General features: G+C 45.9%; 1 protein-coding gene across 6 annotated transcripts in view; it reads left to right on the top strand.

The window, feature by feature from the left end:
- ZBTB40 (zinc finger and BTB domain containing 40) overlaps positions 1 to 19324 on the top strand; it is a 44314-nt gene extending 24990 nt beyond the window's left edge. For 2 of the 6 annotated variants that reach the window (XM_033922560.1, XM_033922561.1), the window contains exons 11-18: positions 336 to 806; positions 2635 to 2841; positions 4519 to 4683; positions 5279 to 5493; positions 7262 to 7421; positions 12383 to 12469; positions 15600 to 15826; positions 17761 to 19324. In XM_033922560.1, coding sequence (XP_033778451.1) covers positions 336 to 806; positions 2635 to 2841; positions 4519 to 4683; positions 5279 to 5493; positions 7262 to 7421; positions 12383 to 12469; positions 15600 to 15826; positions 17761 to 17955 — 1727 coding nt within the window. In that variant the 3' untranslated portion in view covers positions 17956 to 19324. Of the gene's footprint in view, positions 1 to 335; positions 807 to 2634; positions 2842 to 4518; positions 4684 to 5278; positions 5494 to 7261; positions 7435 to 12382; positions 12470 to 13260; positions 13383 to 15599; positions 15827 to 17760 lie in introns of those variants that run through there. The other 4 variants (XM_033922563.1, XR_004537128.1, XM_033922562.1 and 1 more) reach the window with 4 other exon arrangements.
- Positions 19325 to 21043: the final 1719 nt, after the last annotated feature.

Here is a 21043-nt window from a genome sequence, read left to right on the forward strand (position 1 = left end):
ATTTTTTTATTGGGGGTGCCACATTCAGGAGGCCAAGTCTCTTCCCCCATTTTCCCTCACCTCTCCAATTATTTTATGGGGGGGTGCCACATTCAGGAGGCCAAGTCTCTTTCCCATTTTCCCCCACCTCTCCAATTTTTTAATTAGAGGTGCCTCAGCTTTATGCGGGATTGGATATATTCATGACACTTGTCTCCAGAAGCAAATTCCACTTTCCCAATTGGTGTAAGTGTATCTATCTGATTTTGTGTACAAGTCTAGAAGAGCTTTGTCTTCATGTTTTCTGTTCCACCTTGACCTCGTATTTCCAATGATTTTTTTTTTTCCTTTGCCAGGAATTCTTACTGAGGGAACCGGGGAGGTGAAAGGTATTAGACAATGGAAGGTGAATAACAAGTTGCAGGTTGAGTCTCTGGAGAAAGGAGAAAGCTGTAAACCGGAGCCACCAGCAAAGGAGGAAGAGCAGATGGTGGAAGCGGAAGCATCGAATGAGAAACAAACGAAAATGCCTCAGCAAAAGCAAGAGAAGGCTACCTCCGTGCCCCCCAGGAAGAGCTACATCTGTAAGTCCTGCGGCAAGAGCTTTCACTTTCGTTGCCGACTGGAAGTGCATGTGAAGCGCTGCAGGATGGCTCGGGAGACCTCCCTAGAGTGTGTGGACTGCAACGAGCTGAAACCGTCCAAGAAGGAGCTGGAGAAACACCAACAGCAAGTCCACGGCTACTCGGGCAGCAGCGCCAGAGGGAAGAAACGCAGGCTACTGGTCACCTGTGATATCTGTGGCAAGGAGTTTGCCCATCCGTCAGGTAACGTTGCACCACTTTGGAGAGGGGGAGATTGAAATGGGGGTGCAGGGCCGGTGCAAGGGTATTAGATGACCTCAGGCAAACTTTTCAGCTTTGCACCCTACTTCCTATGATAATTATCCTAGTATCATCCATACCAGAACAGCCCTATAAAAATGCACACATGCTTATCACACTTTTTTGTTTTCAGTCTCTTCTAATGTTAACAAAACAAGAAAGCATTATAATAGCAAAATGAATATTTGGATGCACTAGTCAATTCTTTGTAATTTAATGAGAGACATTATACTTTTAGACATATACAGTCAAACCTCGGTTTGCGAGTAACCCGGTTTGCGAGTGTTTTGCAAGACGAGCAAAACATTCTCGCAAAACGTGTCTCACAAACCGAGTGTTGACTCGATTTGCGAGCACCCCCCGATAACCAGCATTGCTCCCCCCCCGCTCACAAAGAGCCCCCTCCCGCTCGAATCGGCCCCCCCCCCCCCGTGAGAACCGAAACCCCCCGCCCGACCAACTTTAACTCACCGCCCCCTTTGGCACCGGCACGCAGCCCACAAGTGCCGGTGCCGCTTGAAGATCTTCTTCTTCCCAGTCTCTGCCGGCTTTGAGCATGCATCTGCGCATGCTCAAGCCCTTCTAATTCTCCCTCTCGCCGAGAATCGGCGCCCTGGCCTCGGGGGTGGGGTGGGGGGGTGGAAACATAGAAACATATAGAAACATAGAAATAGACGGCAGATAAGGGCCCAAGGCCCATCTAGTCTGCCCACCCTAATGTCCCTCCCCTACCTTTGCCCTGTGAATAGATCCCATGTGCCGATCCCATTTGGCCTTAAAATCAGGCACGCTGCTGGCCTCAATCACCTGTAGTGGAAGACTATTCCAGCGATCAACCACTCTTTCAGTGAAAAAGAATTTCCTGGTGTCACCTCGTAGTTTCCCTCCCCTGATTTTCAACGGATGCCGTATCAAAGCAAGTTTCCATTATTTCCTATGGGGAAACTCGCTTTGATAAGCGAGCATTTTGGATTACGAGCATGCTCATGGAACGGATTATGCTCGTAATCCAAGGTACCACTGTATAACCATCTATATAAAATGCCTTGCGGAGCAGATTGGACTCTAATGCTATAATACAGTGTTTCTCAACTCGGTCCTGGAGTACCTCCTTGCCAGACAGGTTTCCAGGATATCCACATTGGATTTGCATATACTGTCTTCATTATATGCAAATTTCTTTCAGGCATATTAACTGTGGATATCCTGAAAACCTGACTGGCAAGGGGGTGCTCCAAGATCGAGTTGAGAAACACTGCTCTAATATTTTCTGATTAAACCTACCCAATTCCATCGTATAAATTTTCATAAAAGTGGAGAGTGTGGCACAGTGGTTAGAGCGACAGCCTCAGCACCCTGAGGTTGTGGGTTCAAACCCACGCTGCTCCTTGTGACCTTGAGCAAGTCCCTACATTAGAGATTGTGAGCCCACCGGGACAGACAGGGAAAAATGCTTGAGTACCTGAATAAATGAATGTAAACCGTTCTGAGCTCCCTTGGGAGAATGGTATAGAAAACTGAATGAATAAATAGATCTCATGCGTATTCATTGGGGAAATCCTGAAAGCCTGACTGGGTTGAGGACCAAGGTTGCCCACCCCTGGTCTAGTGTGTGTGCATTTCTCTGTCTCTCTCATTGAGATGCATGGTATAAATTGGGATTCCTTTATCCATTGGGGGTTATTAAAACTCAAGAAATAGTAACTTTAGGTGTTCTGCTTTTCTCTTTATCTGTTTTGGGGTGACGTACCCGCTGGTGACCTGCTTTCAGGGATGCAGTATCACAAGCGGACGGAGCACTTTGACGAGAAGCCCTTCTCCTGCTCCGACTGTGGTGCCAAGTTTGCCGCTAACTCCACCCTGAAGAACCACCAGCGCCTGCACACGGGGGAGAGGCCTTACGTATGCAAGCACTGTCACATGACCTTCACGCAGGCTGCGGCGCTCGCCTACCACACCAAGAAGAAACATTCTGAAGGTGCGTGGGACGCAAGCTTGCAAAGAAAGAGGCCTCTGACCTCCCCCATCTCATTATCAAACTCTCTTGAAAGAGCCCATTACCTAATTAAAGTTAAGGTAAGCTCTGTCAGGCCCCTATTTCCTGCCTTTAAGACCAGCACAGTTGAAGAGTCTGCACAGATGACTGGGAATCGTATGAAAAGCATCTATTTTGCATCTTATAAAGCTCTAGAATATAAGAATGCTACATGGCTCCAGGCAAAGGATGGATTGAGGCATCCGGGTTTAACTTCCATTGATTTCAGTGGATGTAAAACGCAGATGATTCGCTCCGTTCTCATAATTTCCATTGCTTGGAGTGGAAGTAAAACCCAGATGTCTCACTGTTCTCCTTATTTCCATTGTTGCAAGTGTAGTGCAATGAGGTCATTAATATTCATATGATCACTTCAAATGATTCTCTATAATCGCCGAGTGATTCTCTAACCTTGCTCTGCCACATTTGCAGCCAAAATTTATCAAAAGGTCTGAGCTTTCGTTGCCTTACTTTCTGATCAGTTCCTGAGTGCTGATTGGCTCATGTACTGTCAGGAAAGTAAGATTTGACAGCTGCGCAAATTGAAATAATAATAATGGGGAAAAAACCCCCAAATTGAAGATCAGCAGGAGAGATGCCCACTCTCTCCTGCTGCATCGCACAATCACCCAATACTACAAACCCCCCTCCCCTCCCCGCAGCAGGTGAGATGCCCACTCCCTTTTACCACCACGCAACCCCCCGACACCCCCTCACGCTTCTGACGACCCCCACTTCTCCCCTTTACCTTACTTACAATGCTGCCTCTTCAAAATGGTGGGTCTTCCCCTCCCTGGTGCATCCTGGGATGCACTGGAGAGGGGCCTGAGGCTCTGATTGTCCCAGGTTGTTTAAGGCCCTTCCTGTGGCCCATAGAACAAAAGTGCATTCCTTGCCAGGCTGCTTCTGAACTCCCTCCCACCCCCACCCCACCGCCCCTCTTTATAGTCCAAGCAAAAGCTAGTCTCGGAGTTCATGTGTTCTTCCCTTCTCCCAAATGTGTTTGCTAGAAATATATATATCTAGCTGACCTATAATGGATGACTATAACTATGATTCCGATGGCTAGCAGCAGAACAAGTTGTGCGCTTTCCCCATCTCCCTTTTTGGGACGTGTTTAATTTTTTTTTATTAATTTTTTTATTATTTTTTATTAATTTTTTTATTAATTTTTTTAATTTTTTTATTATTTTTTATTAATTTTTTTATATTAAGCTACTAAACCTTGGAGGAAAAGTAACATTTCCTCGGCACGGCCAGCTCTTGTTGCTATCACTCTTGTTAAAGTTCAGTTCCGTAGTTGGCATTTCACCTATTATTTTTCATACTTCACTGATATTAAACTAAGGTGGCTTTTTCAGCTACTATTGGAGAATCTCAGTGATTGGTAAAGCATTGCATATCGGAGAACCGATGTGAGGTTCCTAAGGAAGAGCTGGTGGTGGGGCTCTGTGAGGAGGAGTATTTTGGGTTCCTTGCCAAGAAACACAGCACCCTCTCTGAGCTTGCTCATGTGAAAAATGTCCGTTCTTATACCCTCTGTAATAGCTATGTAGCATTGTAGTGATTCACAAGAAACAGCCTTTTAATGGAAGAAATGTCATGGATTTCTCTTTCCAGGGAAGATGTATGTATGCCAGTACTGCGATGCGGTGTTTGCCCAGTCCATTGAACTCACACGGCACGTGAGGACTCACACAGGAGACAAGCCCTATGTCTGCCGGGAATGTGGGAAAGGATTCAGTCAGGCCAATGGGCTCTCCATACATCTGCGTACTTTCCACAGTGAGTTCTCTCATTCTCCAAGCTAGAAAATGACACAGGAACAAATTTCCCCCCATCCCCATGAGTTTTGTTGCTGACCCTGCCCCATTCCTGTAAGCTCTGCCTTAACCGCACAAGCCTCGAACACTTATGATTTAAAAATGTTTGACGCTTGTGCAGATGAGGACGGAGCTTAGGCATTGGTGGAATGAGGCATTATGACATCACACTCTGAGCTCTAGAATGTTGCTACTTATGATGTTAAAGTGTCTGAGGCTTGTGCAGATGAGGGCGGAGCTTGCAGGAATGGGGCAGTGACAGGAAAAGAACTCATGGGGACGGGAAAATGAGTTCCTGCAGGGACGGGGAAAAATTTGACCCTGTGTCATTCTCTACTCCAGGCACCCAATCACCCTCCCACAGGGAGTGAATGACTGGATGCTCTCATGCTCTCCATTCTTCCTGGGCATAAAATTGTATGACTGTGTCTCTCCTTTTTCCTCTTTTTCTCTGATGTCTATTTTGTTACCCTCTGCTTTCTATCTCTGTGGATCTGCGCATCCCTGCCTTCCTGTTCTTCCATCCCACCCCCCACCCCTTCCCCGCCTATCATCAGACATTGAAGACCCTTATGATTGTCAGAAATGCCGGATGAGTTTTCCCAGCCTGGATGAACATCGCCAGCATATTCAGGAGGTGCACTCCCGAGAATATCACCCCTGTCCTACCTGCGCCAAGATCTTCAGTGCACCCTCGCTGCTGGAGCGTCACATGGTCACACACGTGGGAGGCAAGCCCTACAATTGCGAGATCTGTGACAAGGCCTATCAGGTAAGCATAAGAGCATACGACGTGGGGTGGTGGGTAGCTGTAGACGGTTGAGGAGTCTGAGGAGCTGTTCAAACTCAGGAGGCGATAGGGCTGAGGGTGAGTCTCGGACCTGCACTGTCTGAATGCTGCATTGCGTACTGAACTGCACTTACTGATTAGAACCAGGGAGCTGAGAACCAGGGTCCAAATCGTGCTTCTTCCACTGATGCTCTTTGTGATCTCTGGCACCAGTTTAAGTTAACACCAAAAACAAGAAAGAAACTGCAGATGGAAATGTACAAGGACAGGAATCTTTATGAAAAAAACATATAGAGTCAAACCTCAGTTTGCGAGTGTTTTGCAAGACGAGCAAAACATTCCCGCAAATCGTGCCTCGCAAACTGAGTGTTGTCTCAATTTGCAAGCCCCCCCCCCCAGCGATCCGGCATCTCCCCCGCTCACATTGCCCCCCCCTGCAACGATCTGGCATCACCCACCCACCCAAACACAATCTCTTACCCCGAGCTGGCACTGGCACCAGCACCAACGCACAAGACATGCCAGTGCCCGAAGATCCTCCCTCGTGCTTGGGCTGAGCCTTGAGCATCTGCGCATGTTCAAGGCCTTCTAGTTCTCGCCTCTCTGATCTCTCCGAGATCATCGTTTTTAGTAACATAGTAAATGGCGGCAGATAAAGACCCGAGAGGTCCATCCAGTCTGCCCAACCACACATGCTCCATAAATTAATTCTTTAGTTTAAATGGTCCTTTTTCTTAGGCCAGAAACCCAGAGCCCTGCCCGATAGTGTGCTTAGGTTCTGTCTACTGGAGGCTCCGTCAACGCTCACTCCAGCCCATCTAAACCACCCCAGCCCGTCCTCAATTGAATGGCCATATATGGGACACAGACCGTGCAAGTCTGCCCAGTACTGGCCTTCGTTCCTTTAATATATACCCTTATTTTCTGATTAGAGATCCTTGTTTGAACTCTGTTACCGTTTTCCTCTCCACTACCTCCCTCGGGTGGGGGGGAGGGGGGTGGCTTTTCAAAATATTGGCCCTCTATCTGGCTGAATCTTTGGGGGTCAACTTACTCCCCACTCAAATTTATCCAGACTTAAAGAGGGACTGAGTCAGGGGTCCTGGAATAATATTTTCCAAATTTAACCAGGTAGCACACAATCACCTAAATCTGTGGGATCAACCTCTCCATCCCTGCAAATTGTTTTGCTTAATTTGACTATAAATTTTGTGGGGTTAAATTTAAGCCGATAGTCTGAGATTTACCTTTCTTGCATGTAACCCACACAGCACCACTGAATATATCAAGTTAATTTGCTTAATTTAGTCACAAAATGGCTTTTAAATATTAATTCCAATTATATAGATTTTACATAGGAAAAAATTGTTTAACCAGAATGCATTGTATATCTTGGCTTTAGGACTAACCCCCCCACTCCCTTTACAAAACCACGCAAGAGGTTTTTAATGCCCGCTGGGGTGCCGAATGCTCTGCCCTGCTCCGACAGTCGTGGTGTTCCTATGAGGGTCGGAGCAGCACGGAGCGTTCATCGTGCTGGCCGGCGCTCAAAACCTCCTGTGCAGTTTTGTAAAATGGGAGAGGGAAGTCAGTCTTCCTAGATAACTATAAGGAAAGGCAGGACAATCGAGGAAGAGTTGATTCTAGCCAGGAGAATGGTGCAAAGTGTAAGAGCTGCTTTTCTTTTATCGCCATCCTCCTTTCCCCCCCCCCTGCCCTCCCAGCTGAGATTTTATCTGCTTCTTTACAGCAATTGTCAGGTTTATGGTATCATAACCGCACGCACCACCCCGACGTATTTGCTGCTCAGAATCATCGCTCCTCCAAGTTCTCCCTTCAGTGCGGCTCTTGTGAGCAGGTCTTCTCCAGCACCACCGCCCTTCAGAAACACGTCAAGGCGGAGCATGCAGGTAGGAGCAGGAGGTGGGTACAAAAAGGGTGGGGAGGACCACGGCATAGTTTCACAGCAGAATTCTAGAAAATCTGGAACAGGAGTGCAGAGCAAGGGAAAGGGCCAGAGATCCTTTGCGTGGTAGAGAGGAGAGCAGAAGTGCTGGGAGGTTAACACAGATCAGGCAGGTGAGAAGTATTTTTCTTGTGTGTATTTTGTAACCTCAGAAGATTGTAATAGGTGGTATATAAAAATCTTTAAACATTAAACCAGTGGTTCTTAACCCTTTCCTAGGGGACCCCCAGCCAGTTGGGTTTTCAGGATATCTCTATTGAATATGCATGAGAGAGATTAGCATATAATGGAGGAGACAGGCATGCAAATATGTCTTATGCATATTCATTAGGGATATTTTGAAAACCCAAGTGGACAGGGTTGAGAACCACTGCATTAAACAAAGGAGAGTGAAGCTTTTTGCATGAGGAGAATTGTTGCGCAGGAGAGCGTTATACGGGAAGCAGGTGCATAGGAGAGTGAGGGGCACGCTTTCTGAGGATAAGCAGGGTAGCAAGTCTTCTCAGCATGGGTCAGTGGGTTCTAGAGATCAGCTGCCGCCATCTTATTTTTTTAAATTATTTTATTTTATATTTATTGCCATTTGAATATAATTTTACAAGAGATCCCTTGTTCATGCAAAGCAGATGGAAAACATTCTTACAAGAAACTCAGTAAATGTAACTGATAAAGCAAAAGAGCTTACATCTTTCTTAGACCACAATATTGAGGAGGAAGATATTATGGAGTGAAGAACGACACAAATCTAGAAATTTCACTGAGGAATTAGGGAATAAGCTTCACAGCTAAAGTCCCTTTTTCCTTTCCTTCCCAGCTGCCATTTCCTTCAAAGCCAGGAAAGCTCATAGCTTTTTCTGGCATTAAAAAAAGACATATCTTATTCCTGAATACTTAACATTTGCATGGTACCTTTAACATTCCTGGCACCCCTCAATTTGAGAGAGGCTCAATGGACCACTCTGGAAAGCCTCTGGGAACTGTCTTGATGGATGAATCAGTCCAGTCTGGTCAAAAGTGTCTCATTTCAAATTCCTCCCAGTCAAGCAGTGTCAATGACAGATGTGGCCAAACTGGGCTGGGGAGCCTATTTCGCATGCATGTCTTTTGAAATGTCAGCTAGCGAAGCCAAATACTATATCAACAAGCAGGGAGGAACGGGATCCTACCTCCTGTGTTGGGAGACTGTCTGGATGAGGAGCCGGGCCTTCTCTTAAGGGATGACACAGTGGCATAGTATGGGGGGGGCCGACTGCCCCAGGCGCCATCTTGGGTTTGCCAGCACCTCTCCGCCTCCCAGCTTTCCCTCTTACATCACTTCCTGGCTCCGTGACCAGGAAGTGATTTCAGAGGGGAGCCAGACTGGAGAAGTTGCTCACACTGGCGAGGATTTAAAGAGGTACCGAGGGGGTGTGATGGGAAGGAGCAGGGGGAGTGGAGGGTGGAGGGGGGCATCTCCTACCCTTGCTATGCCACTGGACACTCAGATCCAGACAATTGCCTAGCAGACAAACTAAGTTGAGCTTTACAATCAAATGAAGGGTCCCTGAAGGAGGAGGGGGGCTATCGAGAATTGTTGATAGATTTCTTCCAAGTTTATGGATTACTTATATACTGCCTATCAATGGAGGGGTGGGCAACTCTGGTCCTCGAGGGCCGGAATTCAGTTGGGTTTTCAGGATCTCCTCAATGAATATGCATTGAAAGCAGTGCGTGCAAATAGATCTCATGCATATTCATTGGGGAAATCCTGAAAACCCGACTGGATTCCGGCCCTCGAGGACCGGAGTTGGTTTTTACATTCAGGTACTCAGTCATTTTTCTCTCTCTCCCTGCGGGATCACAATCTACCTAACGTACCTGGAGCATTGGAGGGTTAAGTGACTTGCCCAGGTCACAAGGAGCCGTGCTGAAGGTTGCAGGGTGCTGAGGTTGCAGCTCTGACCATTAGAGAACCAAGGAAAAAAGCTGCGGGAACGATGCACTTGATGCCAAGCCTTTATTTTGATCCACCTTTGTAATAAGGCAGGAGTAGGCTATTCCGGTCCTCGAGAGCCGGAGCCAGGTCAGGTTTTCAGGATCTCCACCATAAATATGTGCGAGATGGATTTGCACATACTGCCTCCTTGAGATGCAAATCTATCTCATGCATATTCATTGTGGAGATCATGAAAACCTGACCTGGCTCCGGCTCTCGATGACTTGCCTACCCCTGGAATAAGGGAACAATGAACCCGACACGGTCCGTGTTTTGATTAATCCGTCTTCCTCAGGGGTCTGAAGGGGGCCACAATAAAGTGCAAACAAATTGGGGATGCTTTGGGAAGCTGTGTATCAGCCATCCGCTGCTACTGAAGCCCTCCATGACTTCTTACATAGTAACAAAGTAGATGATGGCAGATAAAGACCCGAATGGTCCATCCAGTCTGCCCAACCTTATTCTCTCTTTAAATTACTGACTTAATTTAAATTTTCCTTCTTCTTAGCTATGGCTAGACCAGAACCCAAAGCTCTGCCCTGTCCTGTGCTTAGGTTCCATCTAGTGAAGTCTCCATCCAAGCTCACTCCAGCCCATCTAAACCATCCCAGCCATCGAACCCTTCCCTAGCCCATCCTCAAGCAAACTGCCATAATTCAGACTGACAGTTTTGCTAGTCAGCTGACCTTTGAAAGCCATTTATTTGATGAAGCTTCTCCTGGGAGAACCATGCCCACTGCGTGTGAGACGGGCTCCCCAGCCCAGTTTGGCCACAACTGTCATTGACACTGATTGGGAGGAGTTTGTAAAGAAGCATCTTTTTCCAAAGTGGACTGATGGGATGTGATGAGACCCTAGTGTTGTATTAATCCAGCTGATTATTGGAAGGACTTGTTTTTGGTGACTCTCACGTCACCTCACAGAGTTAGTGAGCCGCAGACTCTAGTAACTGGGTCCACCTTATGCAAAGTTTTAGAAGAACAGGATGGCCCTGTGTGCTCATCCAAATGGTATCAGAGTTCTGTCTTTCCTGCCAATATTTTTTCTCGCACAATTTCTGGATTACAACAGAGCTTTGGCCGCCTATTTGAAACAGCCTTTGCGAAGTCCACTCGACTTCTGACTTCTTTTGATCCAAGCAGGATAGGGGCCACCGTTGGTGAACCCACACTTTCTAATTGGCTTCCTTCACTTAAGCAACACTGACATTGTTCGCACGTTCAAAGACCACTACTGTTTAGAAAGGAACTCTTGGCATGACGGTAGGTTTAGCTAGTCAGTCCATTCAGAATCTGGGAGGATTAAAATTCAGTTTCAGCCCTCATAGGTGGATTCTTTGGTTAGAAAGAAAACTGGAAACTTCAATCCATCCGGGCATATTTTGATGTCTCATCATTTAGAATTCTGGTGCAGTCCCTTAGACTTAGTCAGCTTGATTAAAGCCTATTTGGCAATATCCCAGAGGAATATGCAGCGACTTTGCATGGTTCAAAACGCAGCGGTCAGGCTGATTTTGAGTTGACGAAATATGATCATATAACACTCTCTTATCGGATACTGCATTGGTTGCCAATGGAGGCGCGGGTGAAGTTTCAAGGCTCTGTTTGGTTTATCTGCCAAATATATAATTGAGCTTTTTTCTTTTGCAACAAATAAACACAGGAGAAATTTGCATTTGAATTTTGGTTTTCTGCCTGTTAGAGAGTGTAAATTTTAAAAAACATTATCAATATCTTCTGTCATATCAAGCAGGACCTGGAACATCTGATTATGCTTTCTGATTCCTATGTGGAATTTAGGAGACATTTAAAGACATATTTGTTCATGAAACACTTAGGCAGCTTACTGGCAAGGATATTGCAATGAACCATCTAGATCAGGGGTGTCAAAGTCCCTGCTCGAGGGCCGCAATCCAGTCGGGTTTTCAGGATTTCCCCAATGAATATGCATGAGATCTATTAGCATACAATGAAAGCAGTGCATGCAAATAGACCTCATGCATATTCATTGGGGAAATCCTGAAAACCCGACTGGATTGTGGCCCTCGAGGAGGGACTTTGTTTGATACCCCTGATCTAGATCATTATAGTATTATTTTTAATTATTTGGCTATTCTCTTAATTGTAATTTTTAAAATTTTTTGTAAACCGCATAGAACTTTATGGCCCTGCAATATATAAATTGATTATTATTATTATCATTCTTGATTGGGGAAAAAAAACAAACATTTAATTTGTTGCCCCCAAAATGATGTTGATGACTTCTTGTTGCAGTTCCTTGTTGCAGGTAGGGCTAGACTCAGTTAGGGCGCTGGTCTTTGACCGGAGGGCCGCTGCGTGAGTGGACTGCCGGGCATGATGGACCACTGGTTTGACCCAGCAGCGGCAATTCTTATGTTCTTATGTTCTATTTTTACCCTTTTCTTCATATTTCTGTTGAAGGCAGCCTGTAGCCAGGGAGTCTTACGAGAACTTGCTGCCCTACTCGTCCTTTTGAAAAAAAAAAAAAGTTGCTTTCCTAAAGCAGGTGTTCTCTGTGAACAGTAGGGTACAAGACCTCCCATACCTTCCCCACCTACTGATGGAGCTCTATTCTACTGTATTATAAGCTTTAATAATGGACTGAAGCTGATCTGCATACAAGTGGCATGCTAGAACTGGTGCCCAAGTGCGCTGAGCCTACTTAGAAGCTTCTAGAAATCTTAAGACGGAGTCCACGATATTACCCATATTGTGAGGAGTTGTTTCCTGCTGTCCATGGAGAACACAGGCTACAGGTAAGTAAATGGTTTTACCTAGAGGAGCAGATCTAGAAGACTGGAAGGGAAAGGAAAGATATTGAATTTGCCAGCCACCGCGCTGCTCTGGGTCCCGTTTTGATGATGCCTGCTCGGAGTTTTGCTGTTCCTTAACCTCTCTTCTCCATGACAGATGTGAAACTCCACGAGTGTGAAAAGTGTAATCAGTTCTTCTCCTCGCCAACTGCTCTGCAGATGCACGTGAAATGCAAGCACTCAGGTGAGACCTGTGCATCCATCTAAATACCAGTACGCCGGGTGTGGGCATGACTATCGGTGCTCTGGGGGATGCCTCAGCACCAGCTCTTGACTGTGCGTGATCTCATCACTCTAGGGTGTTCAACGTCTGGCATTGGGTGCGTATGCGGTAGGCCCTGAATGCATGGTCTTTCTGGGTCAGGCCGCTGGCTGAGTGTTAGTTGCACTGCCATGGAGAAGGATCCTAGTTCGATGACTGAATCAGGCCTTTTGCACCCTACGTTGGCTGGGCTTAGGGAATGCTGTAGAGCAATGGTTCTTAAACCTGTCCTGGGAGACCCCCAGCCAGTCGGGTTTTCAAGATATCCCTAATGAATATCCATCAACTATACAGAAGCCATCAGCTGATAGAAACACTTATCAAATAATTTATTTCTCATAACATTTTGTGCAATCAATATGTACACTTTAAGTACAATATGACACTGAGAGCCCTTTCCTTCCCAACAACTTTAAAAAACCTTATAAATGTTTGTTGTGACAACCTTCACCCCTTACCAGCTAAAAACTAGTTTGGTCTCAAAGTTCTTGTCTCTCCAGTATTGTAAGGAATTTTCCGTGTCAAACTTCACTCCACATGGTGTGGAGCTATTTCCATGAATCATATCCGACACAGAACTGTGTTTCGCTATCTAATGTCTTCAGGAGCTCTGACTGGTAAAGGCTCCCATTACCTACTGAAACATTCATTTCACTTATCAGTATAGCAAGCTTATCGTATTATCATCAACCTTTCATTTTAATCTTGTGCAGCCTCAAGAGTGTTACAACCAAATCAGGAACTCCATACAAGATTTCGTGCAGCAGTTAGAGCTTCAGCCTCGGCACACTGAGGTGGTGGGTTTGAATCCCGCACTTAATCCCCATTGCCCCAGGTACATTAGATAGAGTGGGAAAAATGCTTGAATACCTGAATAATTTGTAATTGTAGGATATGCAGAATATAAATTATAAAAAAGAAAAGATCACAACAGGATCAAGACAGCCATAATGCCCTCACTATCCTTTTAAATGTTATCCCTCATCTGTTGTTCATTATAACAAATTCCACTCCACCTCCTTATTACATAACATAACATAAGAATTACCGGTTTACATAAATCAACGTGAAGAATATGTTAATATTACGAGCTAAGAAATTGAATAAACAAGAAAGTCTTAAGTTGTTTCCTGTAATGAAGGTAAGAAATGGCTGATGCTGAAACCGCTTGAAATCCTTGTCCCATAAAGCCATTTGGAAAGAGAGGGTTTTATCATGATATCTTTTGTACCTACAGCCCTTAGATGGAGGAAGAACAAAAAAGGCTTTGGCAATACGCAAGTGATGCGTAGAAGAATAACAAACCAACTCAAGTTAGGTAGGACGGAACCAAAGCCATTAATACCTTATAATAGAGAACCCCAATTTAAAAAGAATTTGTGCCTCCACAGGTAACCAATGCAATTCACGATAACAATATGTGATCTCAGTCCACAAATGAGCCTAACCGCAGTATTCTGGATTATTTGCATCTTATTAAGACCACCGGGTGCGATCGTGCCCCAAAGGTGAATCAATTTTTGCTAATTTCTTAATAACACTTCTGAGACGTTACCTCGCATAGACATTTGCACTCTAATTAGAACCACAAACTTTAAATCTTCCACCTCATGGGTTTTTTCTGTCCAATGGTAGGTCAGTTTTTCCTAACCGTAAACTACTTAAATGTTGCGCTATACGATCTTTAATTTTTCTCTTAGTTTCTCCAATGTACCATTTTCCACATGCCGTATACCACCTGACTTGTATCGCAATCTGAGTAACCACAAAGGTAAAAAAAAACTGATCACCATTGGGGATAATTACCTTGTTCACCTCCCAGTATATGCAACTGTTACATTGAAAGTATCCGCATTGGTTCAGTGTTCCTGAGGCCAGGGGCTAAGTAGCAGGGCTCCTTCTAGAACTCCAAAATGAGCCCTAAATCAGGTCAGTTGCTCTTTTTTTTTTTTTTTTTTAAATAAATCTTTATTCATTTTTAAATCAAATCAACAAGTGCACAAAAATATATCATAAAGTAATTCCAATATAGCACTGTAATATCTAACACATAAAAACTAATAGTGTAAGATCCCTACCCACCCACCCTTCATCACATTCTCAACAAAATAAAATATACTATTTTATACAACATATTATAACATATCTTATTGAATTACACACCAAATCCACCCTCCCCCTTGAGTGTGCTAAATAGAACTAAGAAAGAAAAGAAAAGAATTGATGCCTATTCATCACAATATTTTTCCAATGGCCCCCATATCTTTGCAAAGTTATTATATGTAGGTGTTGCTCTTAACGACTGTGACCCTCTCTGCCCAGGAGCTGTGAACCCCACCCTCTGCAGCAATGGTTCTTAAACCTGTCCTGGGGGACCCCCAGCCAGAAGTGACAGGCATGCAAATCTGCCTCATGCATATTCATTAGTGATATCTTGAAAACCCGACTGGCTGGGGGAGGTCTCCCAGGACAGGTTTAAGAACCACTACTGTAGAGGGTGAGGTTCACAGCTCCTGGGCAGAGAGGGTTGTGGTCATTACGAGCAACACCAACTGACCTGATTTAGGGCTCATTTTGGAGTTCTAGAAGGAACCCTGCTACATAGCCCCTGGCCTCAGGAACATTGCTGCAGTCCACAGACTAGGAAAAGTGGGAGGGAGAGTGGACCTCTGAAAATAGGATCAAAATTCCTGAGTGGAGGAGGGAGCTCTAAAGGTTTGTCATGACACCAGAATCCCTTCGGTGGTTCTGAATAATGATCTAAATTATTATATGATATATATTATATTTGAATATAATTTTTGGGTGGGTGGGGTGGGATATAATCTTTTTCTTGAGAAAAATGTAGAGCTTCAAGTGATGTTGTATATTAAATGAGGATTTTATTGTACACTTGTTGAAAGATTTAAAATGAATAAAGATTTATAAAAAAAAAAAGAAAACAGACAGGAGAACTACTTGGTCAAAACCAAACAACAAAAAGATGGAGGTTTCCTGGTATTTCTTCTGCCCCGGAGCTGCCCTGGCTGAGTCTTCTCTGCTCTGTCCACAGGTTCCCAGCCGTTCCGCTGTCTGTACTGCACAGACTCCTTCCGCTTTCCAGGAGCTTTGCAGCACCACGTGGCCACAGAGCACTTTAGCCAGACAGAGAGCACCTTCGGCTGCCAGATCTGTGGGGAGCTCTTCACGACACAGGCACTGCTGGAAAAACACTATGAGGGCGATCACCCGGAGGTGGTCTTTACAGAAACACAGGGTGTTGCAGCACTGCCAGAGCAGGTATGCCAGCTTCACTCAACAGCTGGGCAAATGGAAGACCACAGCTTTGCTTCATAAGCCCTAGGAAAGTGTATTGCAAACGGTGTGCCGCGAGATGCCGGCAAGGAGGTGAGGCGCCGGCTGACTGCTTACAGCGAGGCATGTCCTGAGGTCAGTCAGCCGGTGCCTCTCCTTATCCAGCACCATCCACCGGTGGTAATATGAGGCTCAGGGTTGTGGCTGGAGGACATCCGCGCGATGACGCGTGCATGCACGTGACATCATCGCATCGGCATCCATGCATTTCTGGGTGCCCCTCAGCCACAGCCCCAAAGTCGACACACTGCTCTATGCAAGGTGGCTTGACTTAATATCATAAGAGGCTGTTGCCAGGTGGGTCAAAGAGTCCCGACTGTGGGAAACCAGGATTCACGAGGATCAGGACCTCGTACTGAGGTCTTGGGAGTCCATTCTCTTTGTCCTTAGATGTGCAGATGTCCTCGGAAATGGGGGTAGGAGCCAGTAGAGTATTGAGGGGGTGTGGTCCGCCCCAGGCGCCATCACAGGCCCCCGTCCTCCTCCCCACCCTCCTTCCCCCGTACCTCTGTAACATTCCTGGCATGAGCAGCAACCCCCAAGCTGCTGTCGCTCCAGCGTGGACCTGGACCCGCGCCTAGTAAGTGACATCAGAGGAAGAGCCGATGCTGGCACGACAGCAGTTTGGGGGTTGCTTCTTGCGCCAGGAATGTTACAGAGTTACGGGGGAAGGGAAGCGGGGGTTATGTGCGGCAGGAGGAGGCGGGGAAGGGGCGCCATTTGTGCATCACAAGGAAAGCTCATTAGAATAACAATAAGCTGCTCGTAATCCATTTGAATAGGGTTATCTATCGGTAGCAGCCATGGAGAACCCTTTTGAACTTTGGGAGGAGTATTTCCGTGCTAGTAAGAATGCTTTAACCAGTCATACTTGCCTGAAGAGCTTTTGAGCATCAGGGCCAAGTTAAAGGTGGCTAAGGTTCCTTTCCCCAGAGTAGAGAATGACATGGGGACAAATTTGTCCCCGTCCCCACAGGAACTCAATTTCTCCGTCCCCGTGAGTTTTGTCCCTGCCAGTGCCCCATTCCTGTAAGCTCTGCCTTAACAGCCCAAGCCTCGAACACTTATGATTTTAAAGTGTTTGAGCCTTGTGCAGATGAGGAAGGAGCTTAGGCATTGGTGGAATGAGGCATTATGACATCACAATCTCAGCTCTACAATGTTGCTACTTATGATTGTAAGGTGTTTGAGGCTTGTGCGGATGAGGACGGAGCTTAGGCATTGGTGGAATGAGGCATTATGACATCACAATCTCAGCTCTACAATGTTGCTACTTATGATTGTAAGGTGTTTGAGGCTTGTGCGGATGAGGACGGAGCTTAGGCATTGGTGGAATGAGGCATTATGACATCACAATCTCACCGTTCCCGCAGAATCCATATAAGCCTCAGTACTGTGAAACACCATGAAGACAGAAGAGAGTCCTGCCACTACTACTACTGCACTGAGAATCTGTTTCAGTGCCTCTGCCTTGTAGTAAAAACAGATCATAAAATAAATCAATTGACTTGTCCTCCCTTGCAATGACGGTGACGGGGCGGTGAAGGGAATGGCGGTGAAGGGGACAGTGAGCCGGGGACGGAGCGGTGACGGGGACAGATTTTTTTTCCCCGTGTCATTCTCTAATTTGCATATAATAATGGTATCTCATGTATATTAATTGTGGATTTCCTGAAACCCTGCCTTAGATAAACTTTGCCGTTCAGTCATGGAGGTTTTCCACCTCTTATTAAGAGAGATTAAAATACCTTGACTTTCTCCCCCCTCTTGTATCAGGTTTATTGTAAAATGCAGTGTTTTATGTGGGGGCTCTGTAGATGTGATTCCTGGCTGACTGTGGGCTTCTGTCCCTTTCGTAGGCTATACAGATGCCCGAGCACGGAGCCACGACCGAGCAAGTGATTGCCCTGGAAGAAACTCATCTAGCTGGTTCTCAGGTGATCGTGGCACTGCCAGGCTCCCAAGTTAACCAGGCCAGCTCAGAGCTTGTGGCAGTCAGCGTGGAGGACTTGCTAGATGGTACGGTCACCTTCATTTGCGGAGAAACAAAGTGAAGAGAGTCATCAGAAAGGATCTGCAACTCGTGTCGGAGGAATGAAAGAGTGCCCCTGCTGGGCCCTGAGAAGAATGCATGGCCCATGTGAAGGCAGAGTCCAGGAGCCTCCAGTAACCTTGAACATTGTTACTGTCAGTCACTGCCACTCTACTTCAGAGAGAGAGAGAGAGAGAGTAAAGCCAGAGCAACAGGGAAACAGTGGCTTCTGTACCATGCTTTATGCATTGAATGGTATGATATTACTATGTGATATATAATGGATACTACTGCAGCCAGCTGTTAATTACTTCCTATCGGGGGACCTCATGGTTGAAGTTGCAAAGGCTCCAACGTTGCTGCTCTTTCTAGCTAGTTCTACAGAGCAGCCAGACTGACTCTGAGTGTGCTTTATTAAGAATAAGGCAGGATTCCTGGTTAATCTAACCCTGTTCCTCCAAAGAAAGTGCAAGGTTTAAAAAATAATAATAATAATTTTAACCATCTTATGCTAATTGCTGGTGAAACCTTATGAGGTTCAGATGTCACGAGTGCTGGACAGTGAAGCCTTCTGCTCTCTAATATGCACTTAAACCAATTAAAGTCCTGGTGCCCCTGTGGAGATGACAATAAAGCAATCCACTCATCTTAATGAGGAAAAAGCAAAGCTAATTTTGACTTTGCCTCATTCTATCAAAGTGCAGGACTACAAGCCCCAGCATGCAATGGAGCAAAACCAAGCCTGGATCAGCCTGTCCAGATAGAGCGGAGCTAGCTTGGTTGTCTTAGTGTAGAGTCTCTGCAAAGCTGCGATACCAGGTAGGCAGTGCAAGGCCCACTGTGCAATGTCATTTAGTGAAATGATTCCATGCAGCCTTCCAGATACATTACCACTGTGTACTTATTCAAAGGATGAATTTGAAGGTTACACACACATGCAAACAGGTTATTTAAAAAAAAAAAAAAAGTGCCCCCACCCCACAATAATTTATAAGTGCACACACTGCTGCCAGTTTTCCCCCCTCTAGTTTCAATGGTGTGTTTCCAAGGGCATTGAGGCTAGGGCTGAAAGTAGCACGTCTAGGTTGTATTTTCAAGTTTCCAGTGTGTTTTTCCCTAAAAAAAGAAACCTACCCACAGTGCGTTTCAAAGGGAATTGGGAGTACACCTTCTGTTTGAAGCTTTGTATTACGTCCGAGGATAGAAAGTACTACCCACCCTCACCACTGTCTGTCACAAAGCAGACCCCTGAATGTATGAGGATGAGGTTTTAAGTCTGTTAACGAATCGGGCATTCAGAGAATATGTGCAGCCATCCCAGAGGTGTAATATTTTGCACAGTGCTTCCCGCTGTAGGGACATTTTTCATTAAACTGGTTTTCTTGAGTGAAGAAGTCCTTAAACCTTTCTTTTATATATGGAACATTTCTGTCTCTGAATAATCTGATGTAAAGCATCTTCTGCCCTGGGTCGCGGTCTGTGCTGTTTCTTCCAATCCCTACAGCTTTGCATAAGTTTGTTTTCTCGTATTTGGGCCTCCTTGGACTCTTGAAACCCGGTAGGTTTACTAGCACTTTGGAAGCTTCTGTTTCTTTATCTCATTTGATTACACAGTCCTGTGAAAGGAATTATGTTTCTCTTCTGCTCTTGGGGTGTCTTGATCTGTGACATTGTACCATGTATAACCCCTCACCCCATTCATCTTCTTTTAAAAGTCATGGGTAGACAGTTCAAAGTAAGCTTTATTGGTAGTAGCATTGCGAAGACTCGACACTGACAGTGTTTCGGAATCAATACCTTTGTCAAGAGTCTATTGAGCCATAACATATTAAATACAATGTAAATAATAAATAGCTAAAAGTAATACACTCAAGGATATTGTCTAAGACACTGTTCTTCAACCGGTACCGGTCCGCAAAAAAATCTTGCTGGTCCGTGAAGGATTTGGGTCCCCGCCGCAACGAAAGGTGCCGGCGTCAGCTGACTTGCAACTTCCTGTTGCCGTCGCTGTGCTGGGACTCCTGCCTTCGCCAGGACTCCTGCCACCTATGCTTCCTGCCTTTGTCTCCGCACCTCCAGACCAGCAGCGGCAGCTCTGTGTGCTTTTAACTTCAGCACAGAGCTGCCCCTAAGCAGTAGTTTAGCCGCGGTTTCATGAGGCAGCCTCTGGGCCTCTGGGCCTTTGCAATGTGAGCCGGCCTAGCAAAGACCCCGAGGCTGCCTAATGAAACCGCGGCTAAACTACTACTTAGGGGCAGCTCTGTGCTGAAGTTAAAAGCACACAGAGCTGCCGCTAGCCTAAAGACTTTTGGACTGCTGAAGAAGGGCAAAGAGCAGCTGTCCTGGAGGTCTCCCTTCCTCTCACCTTTGCAGGCCCCTTTTTTCCACTTTTTTTTTCTTCAAACGGCGATGGGCCCCGGCATCAACGTCAAGTAAGTTCCACTGTTCCTTGCAAGCAGTTCTGCTCAGCCAAAGCTTCCCCTCTGACATGAGCCACCCTCAGGGGAAAGAAAGTGATCCGCAAAGGTGAGGAGAAGGGGGGCAGATGATGGAAGTGGGGGGGGAGGAGAGAGAGAGAAGGGGACAGATGATGGAAGTGGGAAGGGAGAGAAAGCAGAAGGCAGATGGATGTCAGTTGGAAGGGGAGAGCAGATGCTGAATGGAAGTGGGGAAAGAACACATACTGGATGGAAGGAGGAGATAAATAAAGGGGGAAGAAAATAGAGTTAGTAAGATAATGGAGGGGTGAGGGAAAGGGGTGACAAGCTGTGGGAAGACACAGTGAAAAGAGGGAAACAGGACTAAATAGTAAGAAAGAATTTAATTTAGATGGAGGCAGAAAATAGAGAAGGAAGACCAGAGAAGAAAAGGAAAGGGAAGAGAGAGGAGAGAATGGAGTGGAGGAAATGAGAAGACAGAGATGCTAAAAACCACAGGGGGAGGGAAGGAGAGAGATGGCAGGCCATGAGGGGAACAGAAGGAAAATGATGGATGCCAGAACAAATTGGGGAGGGGGGCAGGAGGAGAGATGGCAGGGAAAGACAGACAGTGGATGGAAGGGGTAGATGCTGGATGGAAGAGACAGGGCAGATGCAGGATGGAATAGAGTG

This window comes from Geotrypetes seraphini, chromosome 15 (assembly GCF_902459505.1).
Source record: "Geotrypetes seraphini chromosome 15, aGeoSer1.1, whole genome shotgun sequence".
In the NCBI taxonomy this organism is placed as follows: domain Eukaryota; kingdom Metazoa; phylum Chordata; class Amphibia; order Gymnophiona; family Dermophiidae; genus Geotrypetes; species Geotrypetes seraphini.